This window comes from Manihot esculenta, chromosome 5 (genome assembly GCF_001659605.2).
Source record: "Manihot esculenta cultivar AM560-2 chromosome 5, M.esculenta_v8, whole genome shotgun sequence".
In the NCBI taxonomy this organism is placed as follows: Eukaryota; Viridiplantae; Streptophyta; class Magnoliopsida; order Malpighiales; family Euphorbiaceae; genus Manihot; species Manihot esculenta.
Genome location: NC_035165.2, coordinates 12,980,468 through 13,000,842, shown reverse-complemented (window position 1 = coordinate 13,000,842; position 20,375 = coordinate 12,980,468). Strand labels below are relative to the sequence as shown.

The following is a 20,375-nucleotide window of genomic DNA, read 5'->3' as shown; positions in this document are numbered from 1 at the left end:
TATAGTCGTCAATAAAAATGACAAAGTACTTGTAATGTGCATGAGATATGACAGGTGTCCTCCCCCACAAATCACTATGAATCATATCAAAAACCTGTGTTGGATTTAATTGATGAGTTGGAAATGATAGAATTTTACTTTTACTGAGTTTACAAGAATTGCAATCAAATTGAACAGCACTAAGAGATGGGAACTAGTTATTACCAAGAACATCAAATTTCAGCAAATCATGAAGTACATGTGAGTTTGGATGTCCAAGACGCTTATGCCATATTTCAAAATTAACAGTAGCAGAATGACAAGAAACAAGAGGTAGGAAAGAACATGGAAACTTTGAGAAAGAAAGAGGGGAAAGACGTCCAACTTTAGGCCCCTTCGCAATAATCGTCCCTGATTGTTGATCGTGCACAAGACAACCAGATTTTGAGAATTCAACTTGGCAATCATTGTCAACTAACTAACCAACAGAAATAAGGTTACTAGTGAGACCAGGTGAAACAAAGACATCAGTTAAAGAGGAAGAAATATCACCAATTGTTGTGATAGGTAAATGGTTTCCATCAGCAGTCTGAATTTTGAGATTTCCAGAATATTTGGTGACATTTGTAAGAGTTTCAGCATTGTTGGTCATATGATTGGATGCACCGGAGTCAAAATACCAAGGGGAAGAGGTAGGAAAAGGTTTACATGAGAGTCCTAAGGCAGAGAATGCTGAAATTATCATTTGTTGAACAATTTCAGGGGCCAAAGTTTGAACAGGAACGGGAGCAGGAGCATTTTGTTGTGCAGTTTCTGTATCCACAGAACTAGGAGCAGCAGAAGAACCAACAAAAGCAGTAAAGACAGTAGCATTTTTCTTCGGTGGTTGAATTAACCATTCTATAATGATATGACCATCTTTGTTGCAGTAATTGCAGAACTTCTTAGTACAGTTTTAAAGTACAGTTTTAAAGTACAGTTTGAAGCAAAATGACCAAAACCTTTGCAGCAAAAACATTGAACAGCACTCATGTCCCGTCCTCTAGGTTTGCCTTGGACAACATATGCAACTGGAAGAGAGGTGGATTTTTGTTGGTCCATGGCTCTTTGAGTAAGAAGACACTGTTCTCACGAAGAAGTTTATTGACGCACACATCCAAGGAGGATGTAGGAGCTCTATTCATGAGATTGGGACCGAATACCTTCAAAATCAGACCTCAATTTCATAAGAAATTGATCTCACTTAGTAGCTTCATGAACTGTTTGCACTGAAGTAAGACTGTCAGATGACAAATTTGCATAGACAATGTCAATGTATTCAGCCCAAAGATTCATGAAATGAGAATAGAAGTCAGAAATGGAGTGACTATCCTGTTGAAAAATGGCGATTTCATTTTCAAGCTGAAACCTTAAAGCAGTGTTGTTCTGGCTATAGATTTTCTTCAGGTAGTTCCACATCTTTGCAGCAGTGTTGAATGGTCTAAGGTTGAGGACAAGATTGGGATCAACCGAGCCTACGATACTCGAGCATCTTTGACTTCCCACTTGGCATATTCGTCCTTCTGTGTCTCTTTGTCAAAAGCAGGACTGCTACCATCAACATGACCCCAAAGGTCCTTCCTTTTGACAAGAATCTGGAACTGGAATGCCCATGCTGAATAGTTCTTTAAGACGACCCAAGAAGACATCATACTTTTCAGTAGACACAAAGACGAGGAAAAAAAAATTCACAAAGAATTAAGACTGAAAAGGAACAAATTGCAAAAGGGACAAGAAACAACAGGAACTTGGACTAAAGGAGGACAGATTGGAGACAAGAGGCTAAGAATTTCTGGTTGGGCTAGACTAAGATCGTAACCAGCTCTGATACCATGTCAAAATCTGAAAAAATATAGGTAAAAAATTGTGTTCTCTTCTGCTGGAGAATTCTGATATAAATAGTGTAATACAAAGTTGATTTTCAGCCTTAAAAATTAGCTAAATTACTATAAATGCTATTCTACAGCTGGGCTATCCTAATTATGGAGATAATAACATAATTACAATTAAAGCTGTATAATCCCACAAATTGTTGGTTTAAATGCTAGCTATTCTGTCAGAATATTCTGGTAATAATAGGAGATATTCTGCCAGTAATATTCCACCAATTAATCCCATTGACATTTACATGATCATGGACTGCAGTGCAGACTGCTAATTTTCATTATTGCAATAGGAACTGTTCATGATCCTTCACTGCAAACAGTTAATTTTCATCATAAAGTATATTGGAAATTTACAGGGTAGGAAGAATTAGACAGGCACCTCAGATGACACAGAACCTCCAGCCTCTGAAAGATCCCAATCATCAAATAGACCACCTTTTTGATCTTTAGAACTATAACCCTGCATCAGGAGGAAAAATAAAATAGAAATAAGATTCCAAAGAGTAGTTTTACATCTTCATTTGGATGTTTATTGGCAAGAGGGTGTTCACATTTCACATGGGCAGGAAAATCACACTTTACCACAACTAAATGAACTCCACAAATGTTGTAAAATTTACCAAAAATTAGCTGGATAGACAAAACCACATATGAAGTGTCAAATGAGAGATTTCCAAATAATCATTTATCTATTATCTTTCTGCGGGATCTTATAATTTGCATGTTACAAGTCCAGTCAATATTATGTCCCTAGGCTAAAATGATAATGATATTGGGAAGTAGGAACTAGATAATGTATTCTAATACTGAGTAATTAGATAAAAGTATCAATTAACCTGCAGAGAGTTACAGTGGTTAACACATAGCACGTGTAATGATGAAGTTATTTTAACAAGGTAAATCAAAATATTTACAAGCCCTTCATACAAACCTTCAATATATCATCTTCCAACTTTTGTATTAACTTCTGTTGTTCATTAACTTTTGCAGTAAGCTCTGCTATCTTGTTTTCAGCTGTTTCCAGCAAAGACACTTCCTCAGAAAGTTTAACCTGAAGGAAAAAAAAATAAAAATTATAATAGATATTTGAGAATTAATTGCATCAGATGAGCATCAAACTTAACGCCTTTTAAATATTCCCAAAATAAACCTCTTGCACCTTGGTTGAGGTTTAGGCTTGGGTTGTCAAATATCAAAATTAACAGGGATCAGTTTTACGTATATTCATTCAAATCCCACTGACAAACTAGAATAAATATAAATTTAGATGATATTGACTTCCTCCAAGTGACTTTAACAGGAATCTAATGTAGCGAGGGAAAAAATAGATAATAGAAAAAGACATCTACAAAAAAAAAAGGACAAAAAAAAATAGAACAATATAATGCAAAGTTTCCTTGTACCTTCAACTGTGTGAGTTCATGTTCCATTTTCCGATTCTTATCCAGAAGAAGAGACTCCATTTTGCTCATCTCTTCCCCGCTAGTGGCTACTTCCCAATCTTCAGCCTCAATTGAATTGTAGCCCACAGCCTACATGTAATGGTGAAACCATTACCGGAAATATACAAACATTACAAAATGCTGGAAATGCATGTAAATTTTGAGAAGAGAATAACAGTGGATGAGATATATCCTAAGAAAACACCCCCCCCCCACCCAAAAAAAATAATAATAATAATGATAACAATAAATATAAAATATAATGTTGAATATTTGACCTAGACTACCAGCCAATAAAAGAGTTACAATCATAATCTAAACAAAGATAATTAGAAATAAAAAGAAATCTATAGAAGAAAGGCTCATCGTCATTTGAATGATCTGGGCCTAGGGGTCACTAGGGCTGGTCTGGGTGGTTCTGGTTTAAGGATTAGGGGGTCTAAATAGAACTGGACCATAGGGTCCCCCTCACTTCAGTTCAAGTTCAACTCTAGTTCAATCAAATCAAGCAGTTGGTTCTCATCCAGTTCAAGTCCAGTCTTGGTCAAGCTAGTTTCGACCAGTTTCGATTCCGAGTTGAACCAGTTTAATTTTTACTTCATGGCCTTTTTAACTTCAACTTTTGGTTTAACTTCATAGCCTATTTAACTTTGAAAAATCTAGTTTTACAATTGTAGTTAAGGTTCTTTTCTTTCAAAGGGATATTAACGTATGTAAAGTCATCCTCATCATATCATTTGACTAGCTAATCAAAGTAACATCTCCATCACTATGTGATCTCACTATCTCTTGACAAAGCTTGCTGATTATCATTATTAATGCACTTGACCTTATTTACATCTCCATCCCACTTACCTTCGACCATGCTAGCTTGTTATCTCCTTCTCTTCTTGCATCCCCAACTTCTAGTACAAATCGGCTAGAAATGTATCACAATTCACAAGCCTTGCTAACTGCTTTCTTAGTTTCTCTCCGAGTCAACTTACATTTATCAAAGACCATCCCATCTAATGCCATTTAACTATTAAACTTGTTTTTCATAACCCTTACACTTGGATTATAAGCAACCGACATATCAACTGGCTTCTTTAAGAATCTCGATTGTGTCCTATAAAATTGCAATATAATTCACAAGGCTAGAACAAAATTCAAAACAACTAAAGATCCAAAAAAGAATGATTTACCTGCAGAATTTTTACTTTTTTACGCAAATCATCAACTAATTTTGCAGTTGGCCTTGCATGAAGCTCTTTCTTCATCTCCTCAAGAGCAAGTTCCTGGATGCACAAAAAAGAGGACACAAGTGTTTAACAATGAAAAGAAAAAGAATATGCAAAGATGGTCACACATCAAAGTTTGCAAATATGGTCACACATAAAAGTTCACAAATAACCAAGGAATGCAAAGATATTTTTTCCTGTTCATTTTCCAATAACCTCACTCATATACAGTCACAGTTCACAGAGTCTTCTTCAAATTCAGCAGAATAGACATTGCAACTGTCTTTTGTATCTAAATAAATTGAGTAAAGCTAGACCTTAGAGTAACCGTTAAGATGCAAAGAAAGAAACTTGTAGTAGTACATATTTTTATCCCTACATTTGACCAAAGCATTGATAGCGATGAACAGCACAAAAGCTAGAAACTGGTCGCTACACAACAATAATGAAGCATTTTATAGTACCACTATATGGCATGCCTCATGATTTAAGTGCCATCAACTGACGAAAACAGAATTCAATGTGAATATACACAAACACGCATGCAGCACAAGCACACACACATAAAATATAATAAAACAACAGAATAACAACATAGAACCAATTACCATACCTTCTCATTGAGTACCATGTTCAACTTTTTGATCTCATTTATGTGCTGTTCTCGCTCATTTGTCAAGGCAGTTTCAATATTGTGGAGTTCCATATTCAGTTCAGATATAATCTTCTCTTTCGCACTCAAAGAATTCTCAAGAATACTATTTGAATCCCCATTGTCACTGCACCATAGCAAAGGAAATTGAAGAAATGCAATACACTATGAAAAATAAGAAAATCATGTAAATTCATCAAGAAAGAAACAATTACTAGTGGAACTAAGAATCATTCATATGCATATCAAGCCCGATGTTTAATTAGGATAGTAGCTGTTGACTTATTTGCTGATCCTAACTGATTCTAGGGATATGATTTGATTTGATTAGGATCCTTAATTATCTCTGTAATTATTATTTGATTATTTGCTTCCTGTTTAGATATAATTATTTGTGTATAAATAGTCATATAAACCAATTGTAAAGATTAAAAGTGAAATACAAGAATATTCAAAATTTTCCCAAAATTCTTCATGGTATCAGAGCTTTTTCCTGATTTTAGGGTTCAAATTCAATTTTTTCCTCTTTAGGGTTTCAAAACCCTAAATCTACCTTTTTTGGTACTAACCCATCTAGGAGCCTTGCCTCCTCTCACCGTCGGCACCAGGATTGTCGCCGGTCGATCTCCCAGCTCCGACGCCGAAAAAGCCCGCACGTGAGGCTCACGCACCTCCCCTTCCCAGCGCGTGACCAATCACCTGACACTGCTTCGAGGCTCCAATCACTTCAGCGATGATTCTGACCATCTTTTCGGCCTTCCCGTGCTGCTACCCGGTCTTTTGGTGAATCGATTGGGCTCTCTTGTGTGTACAACCTTAGGTACCTCCTATTCTTTCACGGTTCATAAATCTTTATTATGGCAGAAAGTAAAAGGGTCTCGATTTGTAACTCCGATTACTCGTCCTCCGATGCCACATCTAACTTTGTAAAGTCAGGTGATGCTTCCTCTCTTAATAATGGTCCATGGATTATCGATTCTGGTACGAATAGACACATGACAGGCTCTTCTAAAGGCTTTCTCAATTATTTTCTTTCTCTAACCAAAGATGGTGTCAGAATTGCTGATGGCTCTTTTACTCCCATATCCGGAACAGGTTCTGTTATTTGCACATCCAATATTAAATTATCATTTGTCCTTCATGTTCCCCACTTTCCTGTCAACCTTTTATCTGTCAGTGCTCTTACCAATGCCCTTAATTGTAAAATTGAATTCTTTCCTGATCATTGTGTTATTCAGGATCTTCGCACAGGAAAGAGGATTGGCAATGGTAGGCTGCATGATGGCTTATATATGTTGGAGGGTGATCTAGGTTCTTCGATATCTCAAGCTTGTTTTGGAGAAAATAAGGATGTCAATCAGTGGCATAGACGGTTAGGGCATCTATCATTTTTTGCCTTAGAAAAACTTTATCCTAATTTGTTTGCTAGAACTCAGTTTGATTCTCTATTTTGTGATGCTTGTGAGTATGCTAAACACACTAGAACATCCTATCCTTTGAGTCATAATAAAAGTCAAACTCCTTTTGCGACTATTCATTCTAATGTTTGGAGGCCTACTCAAACTGTCTCCTTATCTGGTTGTCACCTTTATTGATTGTTGCACTCGAATGACTTGGGTTTATTTGATTAAAGCTAAAAGTGATGTCTTTTCTTGTTTTCAATCTTTTCATAAGATGGTTTGTACTCAATTTGATACTAAGGTGAAAATTTTGAGAACCGACAATGGAAGAGAATACATGGATAGTAGCTTTTCTGCTTATTTGGAGAGTAATGGGATAGTACACCAGACTAGTTGTCCTTATACTAGTGCTCAACATGGCGTTGCTGAGAGGAAAAATAGGCATCTATTGGAGGTAGCTCGATCTCTTATGTTCACCATGAATCTACCAAAAGCATATTGGGGAGATGCAATCCTTGCATCTGCTTATCTTATCAATAGAATGCCTCTCAAGACCCTTGACTTTATGAGTCCTTTGGCAGTTCTACAAGGGAAGAATTCATACGTTGTTCCACCAAAAGTATTTGGGTGTGTTTGCTTTGTCCATACTAAGACGGCAAGGAAATTGGATCCCAAGGCTCTTAAATGTGTGTTTGTTAGGTATTCTCCAACACAGAAGGGATATAAGTATTATCATCCTCCCTCTAGGAAATACTTAGTCAGTATGGATGTTACCTTCCGAGAAACTGAACTCTACTCCAGTATCACCCACTCACCTCTTCAGGGGGAGAATAATGAGCAAGAAGAGGTGATCCTGAATTCTGTGATTATGAATGATATGGTTCAACTAAAAAATTTAGGGGAGATATTCAATCAGGGAGAGAGAATTGGTCGTTTGGACAAGCCAGATTTGAGAAGGTATTCGAGGAGAGACAAGGCAGAAGAAGCCATTATGCAGTCTACTCAGAGTCAAGAATCTTCTCCTGGTGAGTTACCCAGTCAAGAATCTTATTCTGGTGAGTTACCCACAACTCTTTCTTCTGGTGAGTTACCCACAACTCTTGAATGCTTCAATGACTTAGATAAACCTATTGCACAAAGAAAAGGGGTCAGATCTTATATTAAACACCATATTTCTAACTTTGTTTCTTATGAATCCTTATCTCCTTTTTATAGAGCTTTTGCCTTGTCTATTTCCCTTGTGTCTATTCCACAGGATTGGAAGAAAGCTCTTGCAGATCCTAAATGGAAGAAAGCAATGATTGAAGATATAAAAGCATTGGCTAAAAATGAGACTTGGGAGCTTGTTACTTTCCCACTTGGGAAGAAACTCGTTGGCTGTAAATGGGTGTTCACAGTGAAACACAAAGCTAATGGCACAATTGAACGGTTTAAGGCCAGATTGGTTGCTAAAGGATTCACCCAGACCTATGGAGTGGATTATCAAGAGACATTTGCCCCAGTTGCAAAAAATGAACTCAATCAGAGTTCTGTTATCCTGCGCAGCCAACTTGGACTGGGTCTTGCAACAGTTTGATGTGAAGAATGCTTTCCTCTATGGAGATTTAGAGGAAGAAGTGTTCATGAAAATTCCTCCCGGGTTTGCTGATGAGAAGACACAAGGAAAGGAATGCAGGTTAAAAATGGCTTTGTATGGGGCTAAAACAATCTCCTAGAGCTTGGTTTGACAAGTTGAGCAGAGCCATGATGTCCTTTGGTTACCAACAAAGCAATGCTGATCACACTCTGTTTATCAAACATCGCAAGGGTAAGATCACCCTTCTTATTGTTTATGTTGATGATATAGTGGTGACAGGCAATGACAAAGAGGAAATGGCTCAACTAAAGAGGTTGTTAGCTCAGGAATTTGAAATCAAAGATCTAGGAAAACTGCAATATTTCCTAGGTATCGAGGTGGCTAGATCAGAAAAAGGAATTTTCATCTCTCAAAGAAAGTACATTCTGGATCTGTTGGAAGAAACTGGTATGATAGGGTGTAAACCAGCAGAATCTCCCATTGAAAGTAATCACAAGCTGGAAGCAGGAACTGGTGAGTCAGTGGATATTGGAAGATACCAGAGATTGGTAGGAAGGTTGATTTATCTCTCACATACTCGACCGGATATAGCCTATACTGTTAGCTTAGTCAGTCAATTCATGCATGACCCTCGCGAGACTCATATGCTGGCTGTACTTCGCATCTTAAGATACCTAAAGTCTGCGCTAGGGAAAGGGCTTCTTTACTCTAAACATGGTCACCTCCGAGTTGAAGCTTTTACAGATGCAGATTGGGCAGGATCTCTCGATGACAGGAGATCCACCTCTGCCTACTGCACAGTTGTGGGAGGGAACCTTGTCACTTGGAGGAGCAAAAAACAGAGTGTTGTTGCTCGGTCAAGTACTGAAGCAAAATACAGAGCAATGACCCAAGGTGTGTGTGAACTCTTATGGTTACAGAAGTTATTGGAGGAGTTGAGATTACTCGAGAGAAACAAGATAATTTTGTATTGTGACAATAAAGCTACTATAAGTATAGCACAAAATCCAGTCCAACATGACCGAACGAAGCACATTGAAATTGATCGGCACTTTATTAAAGAAAAATTAACATATGGTGTCTTGAACCTAGTTCATGTGACTTATACTGGGCAACTTGCGGATGTGTTTACTAAAGGGCTCAACAACAAGATCTACCATAATCTGATTTGCAAGTTGGGCATGTGCGACATCTTTGCACCAACTTGAGGGGGAGTGTTGACTTATTTGCTGATCCTAACTGATTCTAGGGATATGATTTGATTTGATTAGGATCCTTAATTATCTCTGCAATTATTATTTGATTATTTGCTTCCTGTTTAGATATAATTATTTATGTATAAATAGTCACACAAACCAATTGTAAAGATTAAGAGTGAAATACAAGAATATTCAAAATTTTCCCAAAATTCATCAGTAGCTTAGGTAGAAACAGTAGTACAAAAAATAGTGATGGAGCACCTCACCTATTCTTATTTCCAATCTCTTCGTTAGCTGATTGCAATTGAGAACGCAGGACACCCTGCAGATGTTCAATTAAACTTTGAAGCATCACACATAAATGAGATGAGCTTTGCCACTCATTATAGGAAAGTGAAAACATGACCTATTTTAAGAAGAGCTAAACAATTAAAATTTCCACCGCTGTATTTTCCTAGTCTTTTTCCTCTCTATATTATAGCTAAGTCACTACTATTCCTAGGTTCTATATTAGGATGCAACTAATATAAAAAGAAAACATACAAGAGAGCAAAAAGGAAATGCCCCAATGAGCATACAGGTAGGGGTAAGGGTATGGGGGACGAGCAAAATAAATATTCTACAAGTAATAAATTCTAGGAGCAATCACATTCAATAAACCAAACTGCAAGGCACTTTTCGAAATGAACAGTTAATACAAGTTTTTTTTTTTGTACGTGTAATAACAGTTAATACAAGTTAATCTGATTGGTTTTTTACCAGTTTAATTCATTAAGTTTCCTCTTTTAGCAAATCCAATTCAAAATATTTAATTTCAACTGAAGTTTGTCAGATTTTAAGACAAGTTGATACTGTCTATTTGAGACAAATAAGCCTGGCTTATAAAGTTTTAAACACTTCAGCGGAAGAATAACAAGATAGTGTCCATTTGAAGACCATCGATTCCACTATCCACAATGAAAAGTTAATGACACCATTCTTCCTACTTCCTAGCATATTCAGTATGCTAACAAAGGTGCAAGGCTGCAAGTTCCTACAACCAACCAGAGTTATTCTTAAACAGCATCAAGGGAGCATCTAACATGAAAAACTAACAGTAGAAGAAGAAGAGCAGGAAGCAGCAACTATTCTAAGCCAAAAAAAGAGGGCAAAAACATTGAGAGGGAATCAGAGTATCAGATGCAAGCAAGTCAACCAACAGTAAAACAGACCTTTTCTCTCTCAAGGCTAAGAAGCCGAGTTTGAGCCCTTTCCACTTCATCCATCAAAAGATTGAACTCTGACTGTTTTGCTGCCCTTTCTTCCTCTAATATTTAACATAAACAGATGCAAGAAAAAAGCATAAGAAAATTGGGAGTATATTAACACATTTGGATGAAATTGTATGCACTTTGCTATCCTTCAAAATAAGTGATAATTGTTGAACTTGAGTTTCTTTTGACAACATTAAGGATGTAATAAAATATAGGAAACATGATTGTGACATGATATACACACTAAGAATTAGCAACCTGACTGAGCGCGGACTTCAAACAATTGGCTTTGTGCAAGTTCATGCAATTTGTGCATATTGGTGACACTTTCTTTAGCTTGTCGTAACTGATCTTGCAAAGATTGCTCTCTGATAAGAAAAGGTCAGATTTTAGGGTTTCTATACAAAGAAGTAAAATTAAAAGTCCAAAAGGCCACCAATGCCAACAATACACAACAAGAACCATTCTGGATGCTCTGTTTTTAATAGTTTGTGTGCATTTCCAATTTTCGTGTTATAACCAAAAGCAGCTGGCCCACATTTTTCTGAAACATAAGATATCATCAGCACCATTGAGTCAATACCTTTCTTTTAAAACTTCTAGTGTTTTCTGGTTCTCTTCAGCCAAACTACGTTGTTTCATCTCCACAATTTCCTTCACTTTTTCCTCCATCTGAAATGAAAATCAGAGAGTTGGTAATAAACTATTTTTATCATCTCAATTTGAACCATGGGCACACTAACTATAATTCACATCTATTAGAGAAATTGAATATCCAAGCACAAACAGCACGTTTTAGCTAAAGATATTTGTCAAAAATTCTGTCAATTGTTAATCAAAGAATTAAAAGTTGAAGCATTAAACTCTTGATCTTAGGATTACATAATGCAGAACAACTGAAACAGTGATGAAAAGGAGAGGGAAACAGAGACTTTGAGAGAAAGATGTTTGATAATTCTCCTCAATCCAATTGGGTTATATATGCCACTTACAAGAATATATAATAGAAAATAAAATAAATCAATTTCCTAATTATAGCCTAATAATATCCAAATCATATTTAAGCACCTAATTATGCACACAATCACTACAAATTTAGGCTATTTACAGAAAGTATCTCAACACTCCCTCAAGCTGGGGCGTACATATTATATGCTCCAAGCTTGTTACAAATATACTCGATTTGTGAACCTCGAAGAGATTTTGTGAAAACATCGACTAGTTGATCACTTGAGTTGACAAAACTAGTAAAAATACATTCCAACTCAATCTTTTACCTAATAAAGTGACAATCCACCTTTATATACTTTGTCCTCTCATGAAAAACCGGATTTAATGCAATATGGAGAGCAACTTGATTATCATATATCAGCTTCATTTGGCCAATATCGACATACTTCAATTCCTAAAGAAGTTGCTTCAACCAATTTGCATGTTGCCAAAGTCATAGCTCGATATTCTGCTTCTGCACTTGATCTTACAACCACACCCTATTTTTTACTTTTCCAAGATATAAAATTCCCTCCAATCATAATACAATATCCTGAAGTAGATTGTCTATCTAAAGGAAAACCTGCTCAATCTGCATCAAAATAGCAAATAATTTGTGAGTGGCTCTTATCCTCATAGAGCAGACCCTGTCCTCGAGCTCCCTTGATACATCTAAAAATGCGAATAACTGCGTCCCAGTGACTACTGTATGGGGTTTGAAGAAATTGACTAATCACACTTACAGCAAAAGAAATATCTGGTTGCGTGATAGAGAGATAGTTGAGCTTGCCAACTAATCTTCTGTATCTAGCAGGATTTTTAAGTGGCTCCTCCTATTCAGGAACAAGTTTGACATTTGGATCCATTCCATGTGTCCACATGTCTACAGTCTAACATACCTATTTCTTCCAATATATCCAAAGCATATTTCCATTGAGAAATCGCAATACCTGTTTTAGACTGTGCCACTTCAATCTCCAAGAAATACTTCAATTTTCTTAGGTCTTTAGTTTGGAAATTACTGAATAAATGTTGTTTAACCTAAGAGATTTCATCATGATCATTCCCTATAATGACGATATCATCAACATAGACCACTAAGCAAATGCATCTATCACCACTATGACAAAAAAATACGAAATGATTAGATTTATTTCAAGACATTCCAATCTTTTGAACTACAATGCTGAATCATCCAAACCATACTCTTGAAGACTGTTTTAGACCATATAAAGAGCATCAAAGACGACATACTAAGCCTGAATCTCCCTGAGTAACAAACCCTAGAGGTTGCCCCATATAAACTTCTTCGGTGAGCTCACCATGAAGAAAGATATTTTTAATGACCAATTGATGAAAGGCCCAGTGATTAATTACAGCCAATTAGATAAGGAGGCAAAATATAAGGTATTTTGGCTACTGGAGAGACACTATAATCAAGTCTAAGAATCTGTGTGTAATCTTTAGCTACAAGGCAAGCTTTAAGGTGATCATTTTTGCCATTAGGTCCCATCTTAACTATGTAAACCTATCGACAAATAACAGTAGACTTGCCAAGTGACAAAGATACCAGTTTCCAAGTTTTATTGTTATGAAGAGCAGTCATCACCTTAACCATTGTATTACACCAACTAGGATTATCTAATGCTTCTCTAACTGTCTTAGGTATAGAGACAGCAAACACAGTAGAAACAAAAGTATAACAGAAAAGAAAACAAATGATGGTAACTCACAAAATTATAAATGGGATGAGGATTTCTAGAAGAGCAAATACCTTTTCGAAGAGTAAGAGGAGTAGTTGTTGCTGTTGAAGGTATGACCGAATTAGGTGATAATGGAGTGGGAGGTGAGTAGGTGAGTCATCAGAGAGAAAAATATCATTGTTATTAGTAGATGGGTGAGGCCAACGTATGTAGACCTGAAGTGGTGGTGTAGAAGTGAGAGATGGACACACTTGAGGTAAAGGAGAAATAAGAGTCAGAAGTATAGGCAAAACTCTAAAAACAAAAGTTTTGTGTGCTAGAATAGAATAAAAGTAAGGAGAGATTTAAAAAAAGGTGACATTTGCAGACACAAAATACCTGGTAGTAGTAGGATCATAGTATTTGTAACCTTTTTAAAGCCGTGAATAGTCGAGAAAGATACATTTAACTGATTTGAGTTGGAGTTTGTCTTTGTCAGGAGTATGATCATAAACAAAACATATACATCAAAAATTTCTCAGAGACAACTAATTGAAATTCTGGTTGAGAAATAGAACAGAATGAGGACTTTAATGCTACAAAACAGAGGAAGGCATTCGGTTAATCCAGTAACAGACAGTAAGGACAGTTTCCCCCAAAAACACAACAGAACATTGTGATGTAGGAGAAAGGTATGGGTTGTTTCAATCAAATGCCAATTTTTTTCGCTTGACAACCCCATTTTGTTGTGGGGTACAAGAACAACAAGTCTAGTGAATAATACCTGAGTAGACAATAAGTGAGTGAATGAGGAAGACAAATATTCCCTTGCATTGTCACTTCATAAGATCTTAAATGCGAACACCAAATTGATTATGAATTTCAACATAAAATTTCTGAAAAATAAAGAACAACTCAAAACGATTCTTCATTAGAAAAAGACAAGTGCAATGAGAATAATCATTAATAAAGGTAACAAAATATTAAAATTTCAGAGTTGTACTAATCTGACTTGGACTCCAAATATCTAAATGAATAATGTCAAATATAGAAGTGGCCCTGTTATTGACTCGCTTGGGAAAAGAAGCTCAAGTTTGCTTCCCAAGTTGACAAAACTCTCATTCTAAAGAAGAAGAGAGATTAAGAACCAGTTTTTGTAATTTGTTCAGGCTTGGATGTCCCCAACGACTATGAATGAGTTCAGCAAAAGTAGTAAACACAAAAGCAGTTAGAGGGTTAGAAGTGGAAAAATAGTACAATGCTTGTGACTCAATCCTGCTCCAATCATCTTCCCAATACCCCGGTCCTGTACAACCATATATTTAGCAGTAAAGATGACTGAACAGTTAAGATCTTTAGTCAATTTGCTAACAGAGATTAGATTGAATAGACATTCGAAGTGAATAAAACAATAGTCAAGGTGATAGAAGGAAGGAGACATATGTTACCTATCTCTTTAACTTAAGCTTGTGAACTATTAGTTAATGTGACTTTAGATGGTGCAGAAGGTGAAATAAGAGTAGAGAAAAGATAGTGATTATCAGAGATATGATTATAAGCACCAGAGTCGATGATCCATAAACCAATGGGTAAAGATTTGGTTAGATAAGCAAATGAATTAATTATCAAAATGAACAATATTTGAAGAAGAATATTGCTGAGTAGTTCGGAACTGTAGATATTCTCTATGCTCTGCTTCATTTAGAATGACTGAATCTGGTTTGGAATGTGGCCATACTCTATTTGATTGGGTCATAGGAACTAAATCTGCAGAAAAAAGAATCTCTGACCGTAAACAATAGATCCAAAGTTACTGTTCCCAAAGGATGTGTGAAGAAGAGCTGGGCAGGTGACTGGACCAAGTGGTCTGGTGTCGCTGATCTCTGGCAATGCTGAAGGAAGGGTCGCCCGCATGAAAAAGTCACCATGAACAGTAGATCCAAAGCTACTGTTCACAAAGGGTGTGTGAAGAAGAGCTGAGTGACCGAACCAAGTGGGCTGGAGTCGCCAGTCTCTAGCGATACTGGAGGAAGGGCCACCGGCATGAAAAAGTCGCTGGAGAACTGTTCACGTGTTAGCGCATGTACCAGAGTCAAAAATGGCGAGCGGCGCGTGGAGCCGCTTCTGGTGGCGGTGCTTCATAGGGTCGCCGATCAAAAGCCGACAAAACTAGTGGGTTCCATGGTGTGACCAACTGATTTCCAGAAAGTCTCCAAATGAAGGTGGTAGATCTGCCACTCACAACTAGGTCAAGTTTATTGGCTCTAGTATCACGAAACAATGATAAAAAAGGAGAGGGAAACAGAGACTTTGAGAGAAAGATGCTTGTCAAGCCAATTGGAATATATATACTACTTATACGAATATGCAATAAGAAATAAAATAAATCAATTCCCTAATTATAGTCTAATCATATCCCAATCATACCACATAATCTAAGCACCTAAGTATGCACACAATCACTATAAATCTAAGATATTTACAGAAAGTATCTCAACAACAACTATTGCATGGCAATTGCGCATTGTCTTCGACGACCACAATTTACCTGCTGCTCTAATTGGCGATTACGTTCTTCAAGTCTTCTTATTGTTGCCTGTTGATTCTTTAAGTGAGTTGCTTCTGTCCTAAACTCCTCAAGCTCAATTTTCATCTTCCGATTCTCAGATTCTAGTTCAGACAATTTCAGATCTTGCTCCTGTATAGAAGAAAGCACGTGTTATATCAATGGAACATTGGAACTACTTTAACAAAAGGGAAGGCTAATAAGGAGTATTATTTCCAAAAATGGCATGTTGAACAGTTAAGTAGTAGAATAACAAATAATGAGCTCACATATAACAGCAGTTTGGGAAGGAGATCAACAAGAATACAATACTTGTCAATTTCCATGGGATTTATACAATCTATGTCCTTGTTATAGAAAAGATTTATCATGCTTTAAGTTCTAAACCAACAATATTATCATGCAGGCAATAATTTACAGTAACTACCATGGAAATAACACAATTTCAGAACTCCATGACAATGTCAAATGATACACACTACATGAAATGCTAAAAGTTAAGCTTGAGTTTTAAGATTTAATGGAGTGTCGTGCTAATCAAAATTAATTGAATCACTAGAGATTAGGCGCCTTAATGAGAAGCAGAATTTTCAAAATATTATTTGTGTAACTGAATATGTGAGTACCTCCCCCCAAGGAATGAACAAGGTCAAAAGAAGTCAGATTAAAATTTAGCCAACTTTCTCCCGTGCAATCCATTTTGTCATCACCAACTATTCATTTATTATTTCCACCACTTTCAGGAGAAATCAGCATTTATTAAGCATATCGCATGCAAAGGGATGAAGTAAATCAAAATTATTTGATCCACTTGCACACAGCAAAAGCTAATAGCTACTAATAAAATTTGGATAGCTTCAACACAACTAGGCAATCACCCAAATGCCAATACCTCCACCTTGTTGCATTGTTAAGGAAATGATAATCAGATTTCCCTATTACAAGCTAGTAAGCTACACCCAATTAACTATATTGAATTAATCTTGCATTTCAAAATTGAAGAAACTCATTCATAAAAGATACTTTAATGCAAAAAAGTATACAACTTCAAAAATTATGGAGGAAGGTAAACCAATAAAACACCTAAATGGAATAGGATGGTGCAGTAATACTTACAGCTATTGATGCAAGAGCTGGATAAGGATCTGGAGCCTCATATAGCTTCTGATATATATTCAGAAAAGCATTTTCTCCAAATTTTGCTCTCTTGGTAAGATTATCAACTTCTTCTTGGTAGCCCTTGAGTAAAGAATTAAACAACCCTAACTTTTCCTCAGCTGAGGCCTTTTTGAAATCTGTCATAGAACAAAGTAAGACCTAAATTGATGCAACACCAACACCAGTTCAAAGTAGAAAGACAGAACAGAACGAAAGAAATGCCATGCCCTCCTGAATTATTCCCATCCCAATTACATATTTGACAAAGTATTTCTCCAACGATACTCCAATTATCTTCTTGTTTCCATCATCAATTTTATACTTTTCTGTCAATCCTTAGATTGATTGCCTAATTTATTGGTGTAAACTATAAACAAACCTCTAGTGCTCTCTGCAAGCTTCCGTCGGTTTTTCAAACTGTTTTCTTGATTTTCAGCTATCCTGAGTCCTTGTTCATCCAATGCACTTTTCTCCTTCTCCAAATCAAATTCTGAAACAAAAATAGAACAATTTAGAAAAAGAACTTCCATCAATATTTTCCTGCTTTATTTATGAGGCACAAAAGAGATTTTGACTACCATAAAATCTTTCAGTTTCCAAATGAAATGAGCTTATGATCAACCAATATAACATGTCATGAAAAGAAATATAAAAAAATATATAAAACAATAAAACAAAAGAAGATCTGTTTGAGTAATCAAATGAACAGTTGGATGAAATCGCATGGTTTCTTCATTTTACGTCCTGTCCACATCCTTTATAGCACAATTATTTTCATTCTAATTGCACCCGACATTTTCTTATTTCATTTTCATATCATATATCTTTATATACAATAATATGCAAGGAAAAGAAATGATGGAAACAAGAAGTGGGGGTACAAAATTGATCCTGCAATAAAGAACATACCCGAATGATAAAATTTACAGCAAATACCAAAACAACCTTGGCTTCTATTATCCTTAAAATAGGGAGAAAGCCCAAGCGTTATGCCACAGATGTGTATTGTTCAAGGTGCCAGGCAAGGTGAAACTAAAGAGGTGGGCGCCTTTCTTTGCCTGGCAAGACAAGGAGTTGCCTCTTTGAAATAACGGTCAGATCTTTTTTTTTTTTTTGTATTTTCAAACATCAAACTCTAACCATAGTGTCTATTTCAACATCAGCACTGGAGAACTAAATTTCAGGTACATTTCTCTCTCTTTTTCTCTTTTATTTTTCTTCTTTCCCTCTCTCTCTCTCTCTCTCTCTCTCATCTTCTTCTTTTCTCAATGCTGCTGCAGCAAATCAGCAGTTTTTTTTCTTTATCGTCTTCTTTCCTTTACGGCTAGAATGCTACAGACACTCCACTCCTCTTATTCTCTCCTACTCTTATATTAGTGCAACAAATCCAACAGCGCTTTTTCTTTTTCTTTTTATTTTTTATTTTTTTTTATTTATTTTAAAAAGTGTGTATATACACACACACACACACTCACTCACTCACTCACACCATGGCACCTCACTTCAAAAAGAACCTGATCTCGCCTCGCCTCTCACCTAATAACACTAACACAAACTCAGCAGAAACAATAGGCTATAGTTCTGGAATGTCATTTCTGATGCAATTTCATGCTATTGACCTGTTGTGATATACTCTTTATATTCTCACTGCTCTAAAGCTAGTTTTATTGGCATTCTCATCCTTTTTCACCTTCTCTTAATAAATGTTACTTATTTGACAGTTGTATGTATCAAGCTAGTGCTATTTTTGTGAAAATGTCAATATATTACACGAATCATCTCCAAGTCATATGAAATTCAATGGCTTCTGGTTGGCAAAAAGTGTAGATGGCTATAAACTAATACTCCACCAGGTAGCAGTAGCAGTCTATCAATCAACTAAAAAAGAAATCTTTACATAAAAAACTTAAAAAAGCAAGGTTTAAGCTATAATTTTAACCAGATAAACCTCACTTCAAACCACTATGACGGCCCAGTTATCAATGCTCAAATGCGTACCCACTACTACCTCTACATCCCAAACTAAACCAATACATAATCAACGTTTCAGAATACAAAACCTAAAATCTACCAGAATTCATTTAATATAGAACTAACAATCAACAAGTTTAAAATTGAAATGCGTAAATAAATCAACAGCTAAACCAATTTCTGGTAAAAAAAACTGTGATTCCACCTTTAAAAAAAAATTAAAAGAAGAAGCTGAACTAAACCAGATACATTGGTCGAGAATCAATTACCTTTCCAAAAATTGGAGACGACAGGAATGGGAGAAGAGGTCTGGTGGTTCGATTTGTCTCCTCCTTGCGGAGCCTCCATTTTTTGGTGAATTTGGATCTCTCCGCTTCAGCTTCAGTGTGTATTCGATTTGCTTATACTTGGTTTTGCTTCAACTTGAAATCAAGGCGCCATTTGAGAGCAAATGCAATAGATCTGAGAAAGGACTTATGGAAATTAGTGTTATATAGATTTTGGTAAATTATCAACTTCTGTTCTGTGCTTTCCAGTTTCTGTTTGATGTCTTCAGCATCAGCAGTAGCAATGGCGTGGCGGTGAAGTGGTCTGGGCCTATAACCGAAACCCGAAGCTATCCCTTGTGATGGGCCTGCCCGTCGTTCCCCATCCGCTGTCGTTTCAGCCTTAGAAATGCAATGAATGACTTGAGGAAATAGCAAAGATAATTAATGAATTTTTTTTTGGTCTCAAGTTTTAAGTAAATTTTATATATAATATAAAGAAAGAAAGGATGGAGACAATTTTTTTAAAACAATTAAAAACATAAAAAATAGAAAAATTATGATGAATTTATTGTAATGAAATGAAATTCGATATAATTTTACAATAATTATAAAAAAAATAAAGATTTTACAGTTGTTTCAATTCTAGAATCACTATTATAACTCAATATCATTCTAGCCTAAATGTAGATTAATTCAAAATAATATAACAAATTATCTAAATATTAATCATTAATTATCAATTATATTTAACTATTAGCCTTTTCTAAATTATTCCTTGAAACAAATGAAGCCAGTCAAAACCCTAGACTGGGTAGTAACACGACCAAGGTTTCCATCACCACTTCTTTCCAGAACTACCATACGGTAGATAATTTATGATTGAGAAACATATGTAAGCAAATTCAGTCAGAAACTTGAAGGGGAAGTGGTAACTTACTCCAGACTTACTATTAGTTTGTAAATTATATAATAACTTATATTTTAAAAATATTTTAGAGAAAGTATAAAAAATTATTATGTATTTTTATTTATTTTTATTTTAAGATATATAATTTAATTTATATTAAAATAGTATTTTGTAAGGAGAAAATTT

The 20,375-nt window shown here is 35.8% G+C and overlaps 1 protein-coding gene across 1 annotated transcript in view; it reads right to left on the bottom strand.

Moving 5' to 3' along the window:
* The window catches only part of LOC110615986 (protein CASP), a 29,783-nt gene extending 10,203 nt beyond the window's left edge, over positions 1–19,580 (bottom strand). Inside the window, exons 1-13 of the mRNA XM_021758267.2 lie at positions 19,283–19,580; positions 17,422–17,532; positions 17,001–17,179; positions 15,867–16,016; positions 11,230–11,318; positions 10,905–11,014; positions 10,605–10,699; positions 9,660–9,715; positions 5,180–5,345; positions 4,531–4,623; positions 3,308–3,436; positions 2,836–2,955; positions 2,284–2,364 (exon numbers count right to left, since the gene is read on the bottom strand). Coding sequence (XP_021613959.1) covers positions 2,284–2,364; positions 2,836–2,955; positions 3,308–3,436; positions 4,531–4,623; positions 5,180–5,345; positions 9,660–9,715; positions 10,605–10,699; positions 10,905–11,014; positions 11,230–11,318; positions 15,867–16,016; positions 17,001–17,179; positions 17,422–17,532; positions 19,283–19,361 — 1,458 coding nt within the window. The 5' untranslated portion in view covers positions 19,362–19,580. The remainder of the gene's footprint in view (positions 1–2,283; positions 2,365–2,835; positions 2,956–3,307; positions 3,437–4,530; positions 4,624–5,179; positions 5,346–9,659; positions 9,716–10,604; positions 10,700–10,904; positions 11,015–11,229; positions 11,319–15,866; positions 16,017–17,000; positions 17,180–17,421; positions 17,533–19,282) is intronic.
* Positions 19,581–20,375: the final 795 nt, after the last annotated feature.